The 21952-nt window shown below is 41.5% G+C and overlaps 1 protein-coding gene across 1 annotated transcript in view; it reads right to left on the bottom strand.

Moving 5' to 3' along the window:
• ELMO1 (engulfment and cell motility 1) overlaps positions 1-21952 on the bottom strand; it is a 541972-nt gene that overhangs the window by 269672 nt on the left and 250348 nt on the right. Inside the window, exon 14 of the mRNA XM_082662078.1 lies at positions 4125-4229. Coding sequence (XP_082518204.1) covers positions 4125-4229 — 105 coding nt within the window. The remainder of the gene's footprint in view (positions 1-4124; positions 4230-21952) is intronic.

Genomic DNA, 21952 nt, shown 5'->3' with positions numbered 1-21952 from the left:
ATATACTGTAGAAAACTGCAAATAAATATCAAGTAAAACGGTTTTATGACTTGATAGATGTGCCAAGGACAGGTCACATTTAAAAATTCAGAAGAAAATTTTAAAAAACTCAAGGGGGAAAAAAGAAAACAAGATAAAACAAAACAAAACAACAACAAAAATTATACTCTCTTCCTTTGCTTGCTGTTCTATATTCTGTTACCTAAGAACTAGACCCTGCCGTTCTTATTGACCACCACTGCCCATATCTCACTGCCTACTAGAAACACCCACCTGGACATATGTCCCATATGTCCCATATAGTATCTGGATGTCTCCAAATGACCAACCCCTCAGACCCACAGATCTAGTTCATCAATGACACCACCATCCATCCACACAAGCCAGTATCTCCCTTTTCCTTGGAGAGAGTCTAGTTTACCTTAGCTCCAAAATAATTCATTCAAACTGCTTCTCCCCAATGTCACAGCCACTAGCCTTATCAAGTTACCATCATTTCTCTATAATTTCCCCAATTTTATTTTTGCTGCTAGTCTTGATTTCTCACATTTGTTTTCTGGCAGGAGAGTGATTTTTCTAAAATTAACTCTCATCATCTTTACTTAAAATAGTTCAGAAATTCTTCACTGCCTTTGGGCTAAGGCAAAAGCGAGCACCTTAGTACGGTGTGGAGGGTCCCTAATGAACTAGCCCACATTTGCCTCCCAAGCCATGATCATATTTGCCACTCCTTGTCTTAACCATGCTGTACTATTTGTGGTTCCTTGAACAAAGCACACACCTTTATGCCTCTGTTCACATGTTTCCCTCTGCTTGGAGTACTCTCTCACATCCCCCTTCCCCTCACCTGATAACTAGTACTATCCAACAGGCCTTAGTGTAGATGCCACTTTTTTTTTTTTTTTTTTTTTTTTTAAGGTATGCGGGCCTCTCACTGTTGTGGTCTCTCCCGTTGCGGAGCACAGGCTCCAGACACGCAGGCTCAGCGGCCATGGCTCACGGGCCCAGCTGCTCCGCGGCATGTGGGATCTTCCCGGACTGGGACACGAACCCGTGTCCCCTGCATCGGCAGGCGGACTCTCAACCACTGCGCCAACAGGGAAGCCCTAGATGCCACTTCTTGAAGGAAGTTTTACTGACCTGACTCCCACATCTGTGTTTATGACTCTCCTCTGTGCCCCCAGTATCACTCCTGCCCAATCAAAATCCATTCTAAGTGGCTTGGAAAGTGCTGGCATTTAACTCTTCCTCCAACTACCCCTCCTTCCATCGCTAGACAGTAAAATCCTCAATGACAGGACAATGAGTGACTTGTTCCTTGGGGAATCTCTATCCCCTCCCTCACTGCAGGCCATTTGATATTACTCAGTCAGTGAACATGTGCAGCTTGAGTGCCTGAAAAAGAAAAAAGATCCACAGACAGAGTCGTGAGGATTATGTGCGTTTGATGGGCAGGCAGAGGGAGAGAAACCCATCAGAGAGACTAAGAGAAGCAGCCAAGGAGAGAACCAAGACAGACAGCAAGGGCTGCAGGCAAAAAGGGAGAACCAGCCAATGGGAAGTGTCCAGCGTCAATGGGAGGACAAAGAAGACGAAGGAAGAGGAGAGGGCTCCCCATGTAGCAGAACAGCTTCTAGAAAGTGATGGGTGCAGTGTTGAAAAGTGAGCAGCAGGGGAGTTAGAACACGGGGTAAGAAGACAACTTGGAAAAATATACATTGTCTGAGGCAACAGGATAGCTGGAGGGCATGGGCGTGTCAAGGGCAAAGAGGGAATGTGTGTGTGTGTGTGTGTGTGTGTTACAATTCCTTTTGAAAATCTCAACCATAAATCTGACTGGCAAAGTGAAAAGTGAGACTATAGATTTAGGTACAGAATACGTGTTTATTGAATGAAAGATATAAATAATAAATGAATAACTGCATTCAGACAGGAAATTTACCTCATCAAAAAAAGGAAATTTTATCAAAATGTAAGCTTATTTAAAAACCAAGAGCCCATCTTTATGTTTCAGAAAAGACAACTCAGCTCATAGATCAAAATTTAATTAGCTGTCTGGGATGACCACTTTCATTGTCTCCATCACTATGTCACTACCACTGGGACATCTGTTTTCATAGTCACCACAAAGCTTCCTTGCAGAATGCCTCAGCTTTATATATGATCCCCTAACCCCATTCGTTCATGTAAATAGCTTTAGCTTTCCATGCAGCGTTTAATGGTCCCAAAGTCAGATGGGACACAGAACACATTAGGAAAGGAACACTTTCGAGAAAACATTCCTTTCTCAGTCTAACCAGAAAGAAAGTGCATGTGGACAAAAAAGTCCACACCTTTCTTTTCAAATAGGATTTTCTTTTTAAGTTCCCATCAGATATAAAGTTCTGTCAGGTTGCCATGGTATTAATTTCACTTACGACAGTTTAGAGAACACATTGAAGAAAATGGGATTAAAATATTAAATTACTCTTCTTGAGACGTATGCTTCTTATGCAATTTACAATACATTCAGAATCAATACTCTCTAACTTTAGAAACATTCATCCACAAACATTAATCAGGTAATGCTAAATTCAATTTTTGCTAGGCTTCTTCTTTTCACACTCAACTCTCCGAGGCTATACCACAAGGTACCTCAAAAATATTAAATTACTTACTGTGAGAGCAGATTACATTCCTAGAAAAAAAATCTTTGCAATAAATATATACACATATAAACCAAATTAAACTTTTATGAAAAAACAATTTTCTTATGAAAAATTGCATTTCTAATCAAATACCTGAGAAGCACATAACACCATTCAGAGAAATGCATAAAATCCTTCATATAATTAAAGTACAAATAATGTTTCAATATAAGTCAAAGTTTGTCAAATTGCATATATAGAAAAACAGATAAAGTTAAAATATAGTGCTTACAGGGAATTCAGACCTGGCATGACTTTTTTTCAAAGGGGTCATTACTGGGTAGGACAATTTTTCATGGTGCAGACTGTCCCATGTTTTAGAGGGCTGTGGCCAGTAGCAGCCCAATGGGCATGATGACTACCGAAAAAACATGCCCACACATTTCCAAATGCTCCTTCAGGTACTAATGCTCCCTAGTTTGGAGAAGAAACTATAGCCCAGTCAAAAGGAATGGCCCCATTTGCATTACCAGGTAACAACAGTGCCAGGTTTTGAACCCTGGTCTCCAGAAAGCCAGTGTCAAGAGGGAGCCAACAGAGAATATCAGAGGCACAGGCTCATACCTTACTCTGATTTCAGCTTTACTCTTCCGGCATTAGGATATTCATTCATCGAATATTTCCTAAGCTTATATCTAGTCATCATTTTAACCACTTGCCAATGCCCTTGTCCCATTTATTCATATCCTCCTTCATCTCAATCGTGGATCTGTATCCCTCGCCCAACTGAACCTGGGCTCCTCTCCCTGGGGACAGGGGACAGGGGTCAGCACAAATCCAGGGCCTCCAGTGGAGCAGCCTTGACTCGCAGGCCTTCTCTGTCACTGTCCCTATGCTCCAATTCATTCGCACTTTGTCCTTCCCGCCCCTGCTCTGCATAGGCAGGTGGCTGCTTCTGTTTTCCTCAGCCCCACCCACAAAGGCATTGCCTAGTAGCTGGAGTTTCACTAATCTGTTATGAAATTAGAGAAGGCATTTCTCGTCCCTCCCGTCCCTCCCACACTTCTCTTTCTGTTTATCTGATTGTATCTCCAGCATTAGATTGAACAGAGCAGTGCTAGACAGAATCCTGGGCCTCTTTTCAAGAAGCCAAATAAGCCTAAGTGGTTTTCAGTAACGTTGGGATCATGCAGGTTTTTGGTAGATAGTTTGTCTCTCTTCTTTGTTATTTAAGGCTAAGAGTTTTTGTCATAATCATATAAACTATATAAAATATTTTTCCAATATCTAATATTTTTAAATGTCACGTGAAAAAATTAAGTTAAAAATCCCTGTTTTGGTGCTCTTTAATTTCATTTAATTTTCATTTTTACTTTACTAAGTGACAAAAGCCAATCTCTGGGGCCACTCATCTAAAAGTAATCCCTCCATATCCGTAAGTGTGAAATTCGAATTCAGTAGGAACCCTACAATAGCTGAAAGGGGCTGTGCGCTTACCCGAATGTAGGCATCCTGGTGGTGCTTGGCAAAGTAGAGCATATTGTCCAGAGCTAACATCCCAGGAGGTGTCTGGGTAAAGTCCATGGCAGGGTTGACATGATTCTGTGATTAAAACAAAATGTTTGATCAGGTTAATTCTTCAGCAGATTTCACCAGCCGCCGGAGGTCTGATTTCCCTCCAGAAGACCAAAGTACCACAAGGCAAGCTCCGAATAATCAAGCAGGATGACATTTGCTATCTCCATGTGAACCGATCAGGGTGGCAAAGAGGGCTTCCTTCTACAAGTGGAGCAAAACCAGCTTCTAGACCCAGGGTTGGGAAACTCAGCTGAAGATCGAAATATGGGATTATTCTTAGACAGGTGACACTGCAGGAAAAGAAAATAATGTAAAAACTGTATTTTTACATTATTGGCTGTGCTTTAGCAGAACCAACAGCATTTGGGGAGAAAAACCTGGGATGAAGCCACATCTCTGCCATTTACCTTTTTTCACCTTAACTTCCTCATCCTCGTGTGTGAGGGTTAGGTATGGACACACCTGTCCATGGTGTTTGTGAACTTCCCAGACTTACACAGTCTGTAGGTCTCTGAGCACAGGCACTCTATAAAATTCAGAGGTCCACAGGGTGCTAACATCTGCCTACTTGCAGGGAGTGTTCTGGCCTTGTGGTCACCCACACTGTTCCAAGAACCACAAAGACAAATAATAGTTATAAATATGCCCAACAAATTCTCCATATGCTGGAGATCACTAAGTAAACACCACAAGACGCCTATTCAGGGCAGTAAACCACTCTCCACTGCTAATTGTCTAAAATGATGACCAAGATCTGTCCTGAAAATTCAGATCTAAATGGCTAATGATTTAAGGGAAGTCATTCTTATGTTCAAGAAATGGAAAAGTTAAAGAGATAGTAAAGAAAACTGCTCTTATCTCATAATCTAGGTAATTTTTATGAAAGGACATATTTTTGTTTTCTTCCTGAATATTTCTTTTTTTTTTTTTTTTTTACCAGTACGCGGGCCTCTCACTGTTGTGGCCTCTCCCGTTGTGGCGCACAGGCTCCGGACGCACAGGCTCAGCGGCCATGGCTCATGGGCCCAGCCGCTCCACGGCACGTGGGATCTTCCCAGACCGGGGCACGAACCCATGTCCCCTGCATCGGCAGGCGGACTCTCAACCACTGCGCCACCAGGGAAGCCCCTGAATATTTCTTAATAAACAGCTTGGCTCTCTGATTTGGAAGGGAAATTTTGGTCAGCTGTAATTTTTTCTAATTTAAGTACAGGAAGGACATTTTGTTCACTTGTTCAAGGTTCAAACAACCCACACTTTTCTACATTATTCAAGAGTGCACAGAACCTGTCTTTTGCATGCTGATTTGAAATTTTTTTATGAGCTAATAAACAACACCTAAAATTATAGGACAGTGGTGCTGCCTACTGACCACAGTTCCACAATTTCCAGAGCCCTCCTGTCCATATCTGTAGAGCAAGTTGGGTCAGTGTAGTGACTCCGATACTTTATTTTAGCATTTTACCCTGATTTGCTTGTTAAGACGTTGGAACATTTTTAAAATACAAAAGTATACTACTTATGATAAGAAAGATATAGTTCATAAAATAAATATAATTGTAACAAAAATGAAAATCACTGGGCACATTAAATGCAGTGGGTTTCAGCTTTAATCTGATACTCATTGGTGTAAGAGGCTCAGGCCCGTATTCAATAGTGAGGGGAAAATCAAAATGCTGGAAATAAACGATCAGAGATGTAGTCTCAGAAGTAACTTGCAGTGAAAGATTTTATGATATTTTCAGTTCTTAAGAAAAGAATAGTGGAACTTCCCTCATTATGCATACATTTATTATTTTGACTTCGATACGTTCAATTTCCATGAACACAAGAAACATAAAAATGTTAGAATTTGCTGAGTACTTCTTGGGGTTAGCACTAGTTTGGGTTTCACATGTGTTACTTCATCTAATAGGTGGTGGTCACTATTGTTACCCCCATTTTATTTTATTATTTATTATTTGTTTTTTAATAATATGGCCCCATTTTATTTTATTTTTTTAATTCTGGAGTACAGTATTCCAACATGTTAAATGGTTATCTCTAGGTAGTGGAACTATGGGAGATTTTTATCTCATATTTTTTTCTTACCTGTAATTTTTATTGAAGTATATAGTTGATTTACAATATTATATTAATTTCAGGTATACAACATAGTGATTCAATATTTTTATAGCTTATATTCCATTTAAAGTTTTTATAAAATATTGGCTATATTGCCTGTGCTGTACAATATATCCTTGTAGCTCATTTATTTTATACATAGTAGTTTGCACCCCTATGCTGCCCCTCCCTGCTTCCCTCTCCCCACTGGTAACTACCAGTGTATTCTCTATATATCTGTGAGTCTGCATCTGTTTTGTTATACTCATTCGTTTTATTTTTCAGATTACACACATAAGTGATAGCATACAGTATTTGTCTTTCTCCATCTGACTTATTTCACTGAGCATAATACCTTCCAGGTCCATCCATGTTGTTGAAAATGGCAACATTTTATTCTTTTTAATGGCTGCGTAGTATTCCACTGTGTGTGTGTGTGTGTGTGTGTGTGTGTGTGTGTGTACACACACACACACACACCCCACATCTTCATCCATTTATCTGTTGACGGCACTTTGATCGTTTCCATATCTTGGCTATGCTGCTATGAACACTGGGGTGCATGTATCTTTTTGATTAGTGCTTTTGTTTTCTTCGGATATATACCCAGGAATGGAACTACTGGATCATACAGTAGTTCTATTTTTAGTTTTTGAAGGAAGCACCATACTGTTTTCCTCAGTGGCTGGATCAATTTTATTGGTGAGGAAACTGCAGTGCAGATGCGATAAGAAGCTTGCCCAGGACCTGGCAACTTGAATTTCACAGAGCAGGCAATGTCTTGCTTGGACGATATGTTTCAGCGTGCTTTTGTCCATACCTTTTTCCTTACCACCAGTTTATAAGTTGAATGCATCTGTTTTAGTACTACCAGCATTTAGACTTTATATAGCCTGAGAAAAATTGATTTGAGAAAAACGTAGGCTAATCAGTATTAGCTGCTACACAGCATGGTCCAGCCAACAAAGGAGAGTGTGCCAAATATAAGAGAGAAAAATATGACATTTATTTCAGAGCTATTTCTAGTGTTGGTCTATGAATCTATTCCAAAAATAAATACACAAAAAGGAAATCAAATGAGAAAAATTAGTTTCTCTGAATCTTGTTTGAACAACCCCCCAAAGCTATGTGTTAGTGAAGTTGACCAGGGAGAAGCCCCCCATGGGTTAAGCATCATCAGGCTTGTTTGAATTGTGCTCCCAGGATGCCCTGGAAGCCTCTTTGCATCAATCACACACCTCCTTAGGCACACAATGGGGGTATCAAATAGGGCACTGCTGCTTTCTAAGGTCTTACAGTTATGAAACGGTATAACACATTTTTAGAGTTCTTTTAAAGATCCATATGGCTATTTAGCAAATAGTCCTAATAAAGTAATGCCTGCTATGTGGCAGGTGTTATATAAAGCACCTTGCATATACTAACTTTTAATCCTCATAAAATTCCCACAAGACAGGTCCTATTATTTTCCTCTTTTGACAGAAGGAAACTGAGGCACTGAGCATCTGGGTAGCTTGCCCAGAGTTTCAGAGCCAGTATGTGGCAGAGCCAGAATTTGAACTCAGAGGACAGGCTTTTAACCAGGGTTTTAGGGTCAAGTTTTTGCTCAACCAGACGCCACTGGGAATTTCACAAAGATGTCCAGTGCAGGTTCCCCATCATTGTGGTTCTCCTCAATCAACATGCTTTGCTCAGGCAAAGTGGGTCTGCGATCCATCCTTTTCAATAAAAGCTATAATCTCTCCATCCCTCCCAGACATAACAAAGTCTCTCTCAAGTCCAACAAACCAGGTCCTATTGTCTCCAACAAATAGGCTTTTAATTAAACAAAAGCCAATTAGAAAATTGCCTTCGATTTTCTATGACTCGCTCTAAATTATGAAGTGTCACTGCGTTTTAGATGAAACATAATTTTTGCAGTTGTGGGTGAACTATATTCTTTTTTTCTGTCTCTCTCTTTTTTAACTCTGAGTATCATCTTCCCAGCCTCTCTCTCCTTGAAATGATTGTTTCCTTTTTCTCTTTTGGTTTTAACAGCCAGCGAAATAATTTTACAAGCATAGATTTTGATAACGGCAACAGTATAAGAATTACTTGCCAAAACATTTGAGAGCTTTCTGTACTGTTACAAAAATACTCTGAGAACCCAGCAAGGCCAACAGACCCCCGCTCCTTCCTTATTTATGAGATGCTCTGGATACAGATTTATTTTCTTTCCTTGTTCCATGTGATTTTTTCCCACCTGTCTTGAAATGGAAGCTGCAAGAGCTTTCATAAATGACTTGAAAATATCCCTTGTTTTACTGCAAAGCCTGTGTACCCCTGTACATCCTTCTGAAATGCCATTTGTTAGAGCCTGTAGAAGTGCTGCTCTGTGAATCACATCAGACAGTTCTCAGCCCCTGGAGAAAGGAGGAGCGGCCACCTCCCTTTCCAAAGCACCAAGGTTTTTTCACTTTCAGAAAATGGTACCAACCAACTGAAGATAGCACTATTTATTTAAAGTGAGCATCCCATGGTGCTTTGTGACCACCTAGAGGGGTGGGATAGGGAGGGTGGGAGTGAGGGAGACGCAAGAGGGAAGAGATATGGGAATACGTGTATATGTATAATGGATTCACTTGGTTATAAAGCAGAAACTAACACACCATTGTAAAGCAATTGTACTCCAATAAAGGTGTAAATAAATAAATAAATAAAATAAAGTGAGCATCCTATATGGGGTTTGTGTATAGAGTTCCTAGAGATCTGTTTCTCTTCTGTTACACACATGCCGGTTTTTTACTTGGATTATTTCAATCGCACATTCAAGGTCTACGACAGAGATTCTTTCAACCTTCCAGAACCATACACTAAGGCCACTGGAGAGCTGAAGTGGACCTCAAATATAAACTAGGCTTGTCACCTTATTGTGAAGTTGAGAAAACTGAGTGCCTGGAGAACAGCGGTGCTCAAACTTGAGCAGGCATCCGAACTGAATCTCTGGGAGGGTTTGTTGAAGCACCAATTGCCAGCCCCACCCTCAGAGTCTCTAATTCAGGTGGGCTGGGGAGAGGCCTGAGAACCTGCATCTCTAACAAGTTCCCAAGTGATGCAGATGCTGCTGTCTGAGGACCACACTTTGAGACCCGCTGATGGCTGGAATGGCACATCTCACATAGCGCGGGTAATATCAAAGTAAGATCTAGAATCCAGATCCACTGATCGCTTGAATCCCGTGAGCTGCTACTATAACATGCTTTGAACTGACTGGTTCCAAAGTTCAGTGCATTTTAAATATACTTGCTGTTCATCTGCTTTGTGCTTTGGCCTCTTATTGAGAAAACGGAAACGTCCTTATTCAGAAAAAGGGATTATAATTTAGAAGCCTCTCACCTCTCCTACTGCTCAAATTCCTGACTAAAATAATATTACTAGTACCTCCACAGAGAAGGTAGGAAACTGTCATCAGTCAATATTTCCTAGTCTTGAATGATTCCTGGTTGGGGAAGCAGTGCTGGCACTAGCCTGAATCATTTGTAAATGATGGGTGTTTCTCAATTACCAATGCCATGCTAGTCCTTCATTAGTGTGGATAATAAAGAGATGATTACAATAATGCCTGCCAGATGGCATATCACAGGGAAAGCCTTGGAGGATTTAGGAGTTAATATTTGTGCTATACAAGTGCCTACATTTGCTGAACAAATACAGCATTAAAAGCAACCTTTAAAACAAATCACATTAAGTGAATATTCATTCAGTCTAGGAAAGGCCCTATCAAAGCTCTTTCTTTTTTTTTGCGATATGCGGGCCTCTCACTGTTGTGGCCTCTCCCGTTGCAGAGCACAGGCTCTGGCCGCGCAGGCTCAGCGGCCATGGCTCACGGGCCCAGCCGCTCCGCGGCACGTGGGATCTTCCCGGACCGGGGCACGAACCCGTGTCCCCTGAATCGGCAGGCGGACTCTCAACCACTGCGCCACCAGGGAAGCCCTCAAAGCTCTTTCTTGAGGCTGGTAGTTTAAGGTCATGTTCTCCAAGGGGAAGCAGGGTTTGATGGTTGCAGCAGATCCCTTGGGAGCTGTGCCACAGTACACGTGCCTCCCACTCTTCCCCTCCCCACTCAGGAGAAAGGGTATGTGGGTGTTTCAACAGGCTCCTAGAAGAGCACTTATCCACCTTGGATGCCCCTGAAAATCCCCTTGGGAGCTCTGAAAAATTCTGATGTCCAGGCTGATACCCCAAATCAGCTTTACTTTTAAAACTCCCCAGGTGATTCCAAAGTCCAGCCAGGGTTGAGAACACTTTCCTCAATCAGTGGGTCTCAAATTTGAACGTGATCAGAATCTCTTAGAGGGCCTGTTCAAACAGATTGCTGGCGCTGCACCCCCCCCATCCAGTTTCTGGTTGAGTAGGTCTGGGTAAGCCCTGAGAATCTGCATTCATACACATTCCCAGGTGCTACTGATGGTCTCTGGATCACACTTTGAGAACCTCTAAAGCCACAGTAACCCAATGCAAGAGCATTCTAGGGATCTATACCCAACAACTGACGGAGTTAGAACCTTGATTCCCTGTATCGAAGTGTTTGGTTTGCAGCGGCTTTTATTGGGATGCCTGCTTTAGGGAGGACATGCACTCTCCGAGCTGACACAGGCCCAGCACTCTCTCACCTGGCTGATTCACACATTTATATAAGGAGGTTCTTGACAGCATCCGACTTTGTGACCCCCAACATGGATCAATGTTCCAAAGAGTCCTAGACGTAGCCTTTAGACATCTTCAGGTTCTGTTCTTGGTCCCTCTCCAGTAAATTCAATAAAAATGAATAGTTTGCATGAATACAGAGAAGGCAGCCTACTAAATCTGACCTAAGAGTGGGCAAGGTGGTATGCTGAGGGGCAGAAAAATAACTGTGACCAGGGACAGGCAGGCGTCATGCCAGGCACTCCAGAGGCGTGATTTCATTTAATATTCCCAGTGAGGCGAGTTATGAATGAGGTAAATGTTATTATTCTCTTCCTACAGATGGGGGTGAGAACTTGTGACTTGTGCAAGAGCATGGTTAGAAGTGGCAGAGTCACCACTTCAGCTCTGCAGCTTTTGTTTTTCCTATTTAGGTTCAAACGGCCTTTGGAGAATAGGAAGATGGGCCCCATTATCAAGAAGAAGTTTAATCAGAGAAATGTAACGTCCCATAAAAAATTTTTTAAAAAAATTCAAAAACACATCTACTACAGAACAAGGGAAATCTGGCTTACAAATAATTCATGAGATCCCAGCTCCACATCATTAAAATTTGATTCTTTTAGGTAAAGTACAAAGGATCTGCATGAAAGAAACACCCAGGAAGATGTTACGGGTTCAGGCCAACAGATTCTAAACTACCTGGCTTCCGTGCCGTATCTCCCTCTCAGCTGTACATTCTCTTCTCCTTGCCTGGCCTCTGGAACACCTCTGCTAATCTCTCTAATGTCATTCATCCACCTGCTACCCTTTCGTTCTCCTGACCTTCAACCTGGCTCCATCTTCCCTCCTTTGGCAGGTCCACAACTAATCTTTTGGGGAATACCTCTGGTTCTAGAGCTCTGGGACCATCCACAACTACCCACTATCACCAGGACCCCCTCCCTGGGCTTGCTCTGCAACCTAGGAGCGTCCATGACCAATCCTATTATTAAGAACTAAGAGTTAGAGTTGGCAGTGTAAGTCCAAGATGAGTCAATTCTGAGTGGCAGTCAGGAGGCTCTGACAGGCTGGGATTTATTAACAGGAGAACAGCAAGAAGAACAGAGGAGAGTTCCACCGACGGGGCCCAGCTGAGGCCACATTTGGACACAACACACAGTTCTGGGGGCTACCCTGGGAGCCAGCTCCGGACACACAGGAAATCATGTACAAAAGCGTGGCCAGGAAGAAGCAGAAATATCTAAACAGTAGGGTATATCAGAAAAGTTCAAAAAAAACCTTTAGATATTTAGCCCAGGGGAAAAAAGTATATGTGGAGGTAGGATGGGGGTTGTGAGTTGGACCACTACTGTCCTTAGGCATCTGAAGGACTGATATTATTGTGTGGGCAGCTACAGGAAACAGGATTAGCAGAGAAGTGAGTTTTTAGAAATATTGAAGCAGGATGTCCAGCAGGAATAATGTCCAGAGAACTAAAGGGTAGAGAATTGGAGTAAATGACCTTGAGATACTTTGCAGCCCCTGATTCATTCCTTCTCTCATCAAATCATTTTGGATTTCTACTACTGTGCAAGGCACCATGGGAGACAGACATGATAAATTTCATCCAGAGATTAATTCAAAACAAAATAGTACTTGTCTTCACAGAACTTCTGTCTCAGAAGTGAATTATTAAAAGCCTTAACAAGGACTTCCCTGGTGGCGCAGTGGTTAAGAATCCGCCTGCCAATGCAGGGGACACGGGTTCGAGCCCTGGTCCGGGAAGATCCCACATGCCACAGAGTAACTATGCCCATGCGCCACAACTACTGAGCCTGTGCTCTACAGCCCGCGAGCCACAACTACTGAAGCCCGCAGGCCTAGAGCCTGTGCTCCTCAACAAGAGAAGCCACCACAATAAGAAGCCCATGCACCGCAACGAAGAGCAGCCCCCACTCGCCGCAACTAGAGAAAGCCCGCACGCAGCAACAAGACCCAACGCAGCCACAAATAAATAAATTCATAAAATTAAAAAAAAATCCTTAATAATATAGCTTTGAAATATGCATGTTTGCACACACACACACACACACACACCACACAGGCATAAGTAACTTCACACATGCACACTGTGGAAGCTCTCACATAGAAAATTCTGGATTTAAGGCAAATTTCCTTAGTTAAAAAACAATGTCCTTTTAAAAATTACTCTCAAAAGGTCAGGAAAGGCCATGCAGTGCCGTGTATTCAATTCATGAAAATCTGGACTCACTCTCACTTCATTATCTTGAAGAAGCAGAGTTGAGACTTACCGAAGAAAAGAGTAAACTCCAATATTGTTTATTTGGTATGTTGATTTAACAGTCAATCCAAAGAATTACCATGAAGACGCAATTAAAATGTCTTGGGAATAAATCTTTAAAATGAAGCTGGTTATGGTTAAAAAAACAAAAGTCTTCATGAATAATGAAATAATGCTGTCAAGGTTTATAAAGATGTCTGCAATTTTTCTACTGAGCTGAGTGCATGCCAGATTATGAACGACCCAAGCACTGTGGCTTGCGCTAGCAACACCCTACTCTTTCTTCCCTTAACTCCCAGCTCCTTTTTCACCGATCTTTTTAGAACTCCCTTTTCGCCCACCTTTTGTAGTTTTAAAACAGGAAGTGGACTAGCACCAGTTATGCACAGTGGGTTTCTCTGTCTCCCTTTTCCACTCATCCCCAGGAAGAGCACAGGCTAAAAGTTCCATCAAAGGACACAGAATGGGGCTTCCCTGGTGGCGCAGTGGTTGAGAGTCCACCTGCCGATGCAGGGGACGCGGGTACGTGCCCCGGTCCGGGAAGATCCCACATGCTGCGGAGCAGCTGGGCCCGTGAGCCATGGCCGCTGAGCCTGCGCGTCCGGAGCCTGTGCGCCGCAACGGGAGAGGCCACAACAGTGAGAGGCCCGCGTACCGCAAAAAAAAAAAAAGGACACAGAATGTGTGCTCCCATCACTCCAGGGCTGGTCTAGCTAGTCAAGCTGGAAACCTGTTCCCTCCAGCCCAGCAAAGCTCTCCAGGCAGCCTCTGGTAAGGGAACCACCACGTACATGGGAGATGAAACCTCTCTGCCACAATGGAGCCAGGAGCTGATCAAGCTACTGCTGCTACTAATGGACTCTCAGGAGGTCAAAGGGATGCGCGGGCTTGTGTACTGCAGCCCTGCCCTCCTCCAGGGCCTAGCACTGCATAGCGCTAGGGTAGAGACAGTGATGATAGTGATAACTTTAATCATGGAAGTAGCAGCTAACACACACACAGCACTTAATGAGTGCCAAGGACTGTTCTAAGGCATGGGTTACTTTGGCCCACGGGCTAAATTGGGTTTACCACTCAACTTTGTAGAGTTGTGAGTTTAAAAGTTTCCTGTCTTTTTTTTACCTTTTTAAAATCTTTTTTTTAATCAAAAGGAAAATACTTATCTCTGACACGTGAAAATTACATGAAATTAAAATGAAATTAAAATTTCAATGTCCATAAAGAAAGCTTTGTTGGAACACAGCCATGCTCATTTATTTACATATTGTCTATGCCTGGTTTGGCATTTGGCCTACAAAGCCTAAAATATTTACTTCCTGACCCTTTACAAGAAAAGTTTGCCAAACCTTTTTCTAAGTGTTTGTTCTCAAGGCAATTCAATGAGTTAAGAAAATCAGTCCCTCTTTAACCAAAGTTAAAAATCTCAATTAACAAAGAAATGCTAATGTTTTGCTTCCTGGACAACATAAGCCCTTTGTAAATGTTCATTGTTTTGCTCCCCTGGATAATATCGTAATGATTTTAAGGATGCCCAAGTTTTAGCCGGACAAAATTCTGTGTCTTGCAAATGTTATGTTGAGATGAACCTTTTCAGTAGCCTTAACTTGTGACTCAAGGCCTCATCTTGGTGTCTTTGGGCCCCTTCCCCTTGCTGACCAAAGGCAAACCTCGGAGGGGTTCTGTTATACACTTTTATATAAGACCTTTATACTTTTATATACATTTTTATTATTTTATATACCTTTATATAAGACTACCTGTAAGTTTGATGAGTTAGGGACCTGGATTGTGTCTGGTAAGCACTCTCCTGCTTCCCCCCTTCAGTGCAGCTCTTGTAAATGGCAAAGTCTTGGCTTTTAAATTTGGACACTGTGGTCCCTTTTTCCATACCAGAATAAGCAGAATTCTTATGCTTATTTTAAAAATGAAGAAACTGAGGTGTAGAGAGGTTAAGGATATCGCCCACATTCACACAACCCATTATGCTTAAATTTGAACCCAGATGTACTAGAGTCCATTTCTTAACTACTATTCTGAAAGGAGAATTGGCTACCTATGCAGTGGGGGGGAAAAATCACTTGATGGAATACTACACAGCCTTTAAAAATTCTCTTCATAGAGTACTTAGTTATCATAAATGAAAAAAATAGGAATAGAAAATATATGTTGTAGTTTATATAGAATTTCAATAGTAGTATATATTCCTTGGCATTGTGTATTTTATAGAGTACTCTCTATATAATACATTCTTATTATATTATATATATATATTACATATACATGTATGCAATATCAAGATATATATTTAGCATGTAATTGTGAGTTTTCTAAAAAATGCTTTTAAAAACTGGAAGGAAATTTACCAAAGTGTTAATAGTAATTATTTGTGGTGGTGGGAAGATGGAAAACTTTTTTCCCTACCTGTCCATATTTTTCTAATTTTCTCTAATGAGGATGCATTGATTTTTACTTATATTTGATCAGAGCTGTGCCCACTGTTCTCTAAAAGGAAACAGAGACCATCCTGCAGGAGAACATGAGATACAGTTTGGATTCTTACCCTGGAGCCTCCCAAGCCTTTGCTGAAGCCCTCCCTGCAGCTCACGTCCAGCTGTGCCCAAGGGATGTGCTCGAGCAGAAAGGCTCATCTCCACCTGCCCAAGTAAGTCCTATGCAGGCAGATGGACAGCTTGGATTAACAGCATTTCAGAAAGTATGTAAATTCAGACATTTCCTTCAGACGAAGGAGGCCAGGAAGAGGTACTTGTCTGATCTGATCTGAGCTGCAGGGTATTTGCTCAATTTGCCTGCCCTACCAGGGTACAGCCCTCTAGGCTTAAAGCCCCCCCCACCCCCCGCTCCTTTAACATAACCCCTTTAAGCCAGCATCTCCTGAAGCCTGACAGTTCACAGCACACTTCACTTCATTTGTCAGGAAACTGTATGATCACAGCTTCGGCCTGGATGAGTCACTTGACCACTGAATGGGCAATCCTGGGCCAGCCCAAGGGCGATCACCTGTAAATGCTGAGAGCTGGACAATCTTGATGGGACCTTCCAGCTCCAAAGCTGAATTGTAAATGTTCAGAGTTCCCCAAATATGTAGGGTAGAACCACTGAAACTGCCAATATCTGACCATTTATGACCTACTAAAATGGAATTTCACGTGGTTCAACCAAAAAATGGTCAAGCTAAACAGATGCAATCACCTCCGGTCGTCTCAAAAATTCTTGAAAGGAGACGGCCTTCTGGAGGATGCAATGGAAGCAGTTCCAAAGGGACTCAGCGGGGGGCTGAGGATAAAAAGACCTGAGGGAGTGCCATAGTTTTAGTCTGAAAATAAATATTAAAATTGATTTTTTAAATGAACTTTTTAAAGTGCATCTTGTAACACACCTCCCGCCTCTGTGAAATCAGCAAAAACCAACGGGAAATATCTCCCCTCCTGGCTGTGACTCCTAGGAGGCCAACAAAAAGCGGGCAACCTCTCTTTGGTTTGGTTTTGCTCATGTAAATCTACCCATCTGCAGACACAGTGACTGTGACTTTCTCAGTCCTAAGAATAAGGATCTGAAAAATAAGAATCTGAGACCATTACTCATCAGAGAGCAATAAACCCTGAAAGAGGATGAGAATTCTTGGAAATGTTAGATAAATAGCATGTGAATGCCAAGTTGCCCATAACCTTAGCAAACAGATTAAACAGAATTAAAAACTTTCATGTCAAAAAAAAAAAAAAACTTCTCAGTTGTCTTGCAAACCTCAGGTGCTCTGGGAACTTTGTCCCAAAGGCCCCACACACGTGGAAGGATCCGTCAGGTTACTCAGGGGCTGAGGGCAGTAAGATGGGCAGGAGAAACCAGAACTAACCTCTTAAAATCTAATTTATTTTTTGGTAGTTACTTTACTAACTTCAACCTCCTCTAACAAGTGGGTCTTTGATAATTATACACCACAGAAAAAAATAACTTTAAAAATATACATTATGGCTTTAAAGTGATGCTATCACAAAATATATTTGTGAAGAAAATTTGACTCGAAATTTCCACAACCATTTTTTCAAAGTATAAAAACATGCAAGGAAATAATATGTATCTGCATCACGATAAGACAGAGGAGGGATGAAAAGGGGACAGGCAGGGAGAGACATAGACTGAATATGTAATGTCCTGGTTCATGCCCCCTCCCCAAATAAAGATGTTTGAAGAAAATATAGCAAAATGTTACCATCTATTAAACCTGAGTGGTGGGGTACATACATGAATGCCTTTTATATGCTGTTATGTTTCTCCGATTGAAATAGTTCAAAATTACGATTTAAATTTAGAGAGTCTACATTTTATTAATTTTATTTGACCACAGCAAACTAATGTAGGTTTAACAGCTTTAGGACTTTGCACCTTAAAAAGTACAGAATAATAAAACGTAAGATGAAAAGAGGTTGCTGCCAGGATCACAAATGGGCACTAACATTTATTACTTTCATACTGATTATGCTTTTGCCTCTGCTGTACGCTGGCATGTAAAGGAGAACTGAAATGTACTTTCAACAACAAAAGAGGAAGCCAAATATTAAAGAAGATCCTTGGAGATCAGTTTTCATATTACCTTTCGTGAAATTCAGTAGATGCCTCTGTTTCTCTTAGATAAGGAATATTAATAGGAATATTTCAATCCTCCGCAAATGAATCTTTCTTGAACAGACTCAGTGCATACATGGGCAGTCTGTAAAACCATTCGGAGCATATTTATATAAATTCCTCCCTCGTCTACAGAAGAGCATGATTTCCTCTCCCAGTCCCCATTTTCCAGTCAAGGATCGATTTTTTAATTCAGCGCCCTGATGGGAAGGAGCTTTGTCGAGTTCTCACGCATCAGACAACAGGCAGAGGCGGCAGGATGAGTCTACTCGTTCACAAAGTACTCTCTTCACCAGTAAAGTTGGCGTAGGTGGTACCTCCCTCAGTGGTCCCAGGTGCAGGGAGTGGGATGGGAAAAATCAAGGAACAGCTCAAAGGGAGCACAGCTGGCCCCCCAAAAGACCCTAGAGAGGCCCCCTCCTGGGAGTACAGTGTCCTGCAGGAAGAAAGCCTTCCTGGGTCTTGTGCCCACCATGTTCATGGGGCTTATCCTCCAAATGTTCTACCTCAAGTGTCTTTGTACAGACAGGAACGTCTCTGGTCCTTCAAGCCTGACAAGGACTTCATCAGTAAAGAGCCTGGCTAACCTCAAAGGGCCAAACAAGCACAGGCAGGGGGCAGCACGGCGTGGTGGTAAGCGGCCCAGATCTGGAGAGACACCAACGCAGGTTCCAATGCAATCTTCAAAATTAGTTGATGCTCTTAGAAAAGAAACTTCACTTTCTAAAACCCACTTCTCACCCATAACACAGTGTAGACATTGCCTCTCTCATTGGCCTGGTTAAGATCAAACAGGATGATGTAAAGAAAACACCCTGAACAGAGAGCCAGGTAAGCCCCAGGTAAATGGTAGCAGTGGGTTACTCACTTTCCATCTAGAGCTGCATCAGTGTCCTCCCCTACCTTCTGCCAAAGATCCTTAGTTCGGAAACCCTGGTCATTTTTCTAGGTCTGGTTCCCCTCAAGATATCAAGGGACCTTGAACTCATAGGCTTCCGATGCCATTAATTCGAAGTTCGGCTTTCTCACTGGCCCCACGGATCCGATTCCCTAGACTACGCTCAGCCCACACTTACTCAAGGATCTCACCAATACCATGCTAAGGGGGCCTCCTTCCCGACACTGTTGAACAGATCCCTACCCCAGGAATCTGCCAACAGGATCAGACAACAACTAATTAAAGAATCAAAAGCTCCCCAAAGATCCTGGGGGATATTGTACCTTCCCCAACTCCCTGCAGTCAAGAGTGGAAAATTTCAGTCTCCCGCAGGCATAGTAACTTGTTCTATTTATAGGGACTTCTGGCAAAGAAGATTCAATAGCATTTCTCCTCTTCCACTCATTTATACATTCAGCAACATTTTACCTGACTTCCAGGTGCCGAGTTACATAAGATCATGCAGCATTGTACTTTGAGTATTTTGTCACTTCAAAACTAGTGTCCCTAAACCACTTCAAATATGAGACAGTTTAATTATCATCTTAGGAAAATGGCTTAGGCACACCGGAGAAGGTGATCAATGCAGTGTTCAAATACATAGGAAATTTCACTCTACTGATTTGTGTGTTTCATTGATTGGTAGTTACTGTGAAAGCTGCTTCTAAGACATTATAGAAAGCCTTGAAGTAAGCAAACAAATGTATATCTCAGTTAAACATAATGCCATCTGCCATACCGTTCCAAGTCAGGGAGCATACCTTAATGGATAGAGAGGCAGAGAGAAGAAAGGAAGAAGGAGAAAAATAGGACTGATTGCAGGAGAGGTATAATGAGAGAATAATCAGGGTGTGAGAGGGTGACCTGAACTGAATAAATTTAATGTATGATAGTCCCTGAAGGACAAGGGTGATAACTCCAGGGAACCACTACGTACATGGCTGAGGGCTTAGAAAACTCCACTCCTGGCGCTAAAGGAGTAAACACAAAACAGGGCACCCCTGCAATCTAGGGCTGTTTCCTGAGATGGCTCTCAGACTTCTGTATACAATTCCAGCTCTGGCTAGAATCCCTTAAACAAGCCCAGCTCCATCTCCTGAAACTTTCCCATCCGCACAAGTAGAATCATCTTCTAATCACATTGGAATCACTGGATAAATGTCTAACTCATGCAGCCTCAGCAATCTACTTTTGGTAGATTGCTGGTAAACAATCTGGTAAACATGCATTACCATGCTTTCAGGTTACTATGAACTACTACCACACACACTTGTCAATCTACAAATATATATCATAGCGCCTGGTAATAACTCTGTTTCACGAGACAGATTAAAATCTTGACAAAGGAAAATGGTCAAAAATTTAATAACAGGACTCTTATAAAAATACAGAATAAACACGTATCAAGATTTACTCAGCTCAATAATGAAGAAACCAGCAGGATGATAAAGCTGGTTCAAACAGCATGTGAGGGGGAAGGTGTTTGTAGCATTTGCAAAAAGAATTTGAGTAAAAGACTAGTAGGTTACTTACAAAGCTGGTTAACGTCCTACAGAGCATTACAACACTTGGGGTAAGCTTTCCTACTGGGCGGCTCTACCAGCTAAAAACTACACATTAACATATCATTTCCCAGTATCTAGGCCCTAGTAACAGTAAACAACCAAGTCAAACACAAGGATGCTCTCCTGGAGAATTAAATTATCCTTGGACAGACTTTTTTTTAATGCTCCAGCACAACATTGAAAGGATATGCCACTCTACTTTTTACCTACTTTCCAAGTTTTGAATTTTTTTCGTAGTAACTTATTGACAATAATACTACACATTTCAAAGAAGGAAAAAAAATAGCTACGACTTGAGCCAAGTTGGGGTGCAAATGTAGACTGTTTTCTCATTGTTTTTCCCTTTTTCAATTAGAAGATCATCCTTATATCTGATCTCTGAATTTCTTAGAGTAAAACAAATAGCTGACTCAGTAGAGGAGAAAAGAAAAGAGTTTTTAACCTGCCACGTAAGTATTCAAACTGACACACTTCAGATGTTCTGAAAAAGAAATGTATCGTCAATATTTGTGAACATACAAAGGAAGGGAAGGTTCACACTTACGAAACTAAGATATTTCAAAATCTCAAAGCTTAATCTTTTCCGACCATGACACTATGAGATTGGATATCAATTACAAGAAAAAAACTGTAAAAAATACAAACACATGGAGGCTAAAATATACACTACTAAATAACCAAGAGATCACTAAAGAAATCAAAGAGGAAATAAAACAATACCTAGAAACAAATGACAAGGAAAACACAACAACCCAAAACCTATGGGATGCAGCAAAAGCAGTTCTAAGAGGGAGGTTTATAGCAATACAATCCTATCTCAAGAAACACCTCAAATAAACAACCTAACCTTACACCTAAAGCAATTAGAGAAAGAAGAACAAAAAATCCACAAAGTTAGCAGAAGGAAAGAAATCATAATGTTCAGATCAGAAATAAATGAAAAAGAAATGAAGGAAATGATAGCAAAGATCAATAAAACTAAAGCTGGTTCTTTGAGAAGGTAAACAAAATTGATAAACCATTAGCCACACTCATCAAGAAAACAAGGGAGAAGACTCAAATCAATAGAATTAGAAATGAAAAAGGAGAAGTAACAACAGACACTGCAGAAATACAAAGGATCATGAGAGATTACTACAAGCAACTCTATGCCAATAAAATGGACAACCTGGAAGAAATGGACAAATTCTTAGAAATGCACAACCTGCCAAGATGAGTCACTAAGAAATAGAAAATATGAACAGGCCAATCACAAGCACTGAAATTGAAACTGTGATTAAAAATCTTCCAACAAACAAAAGCCCAGGACCTGATGGCTTCACAGGCGAATTCTATCAAACATTTAGAGAAGAGCTAACACCCATCCTTCTCAAACTCTTCCAAAATATAGCAGAGGGAGGAACACTCCCAAACTCATTCTACGAGGTCACCATCACCCTGATCCAAAACCAGACAAAGATGTTACAAAGAAAGAAAACTACAGGCCAATATCACTGATGAACATAGATGCAAAAATCCTCAACAAAATACTAGCAAACAGAATCCAACAGCA

This window comes from Grampus griseus (assembly GCF_964374135.1).
Source record: "Grampus griseus genome assembly, chromosome: 9".
NCBI classification, from domain to species: Eukaryota; Metazoa; Chordata; class Mammalia; order Artiodactyla; family Delphinidae; genus Grampus; species Grampus griseus.
This window is presented reverse-complemented; position numbering and strand designations above follow the sequence as displayed.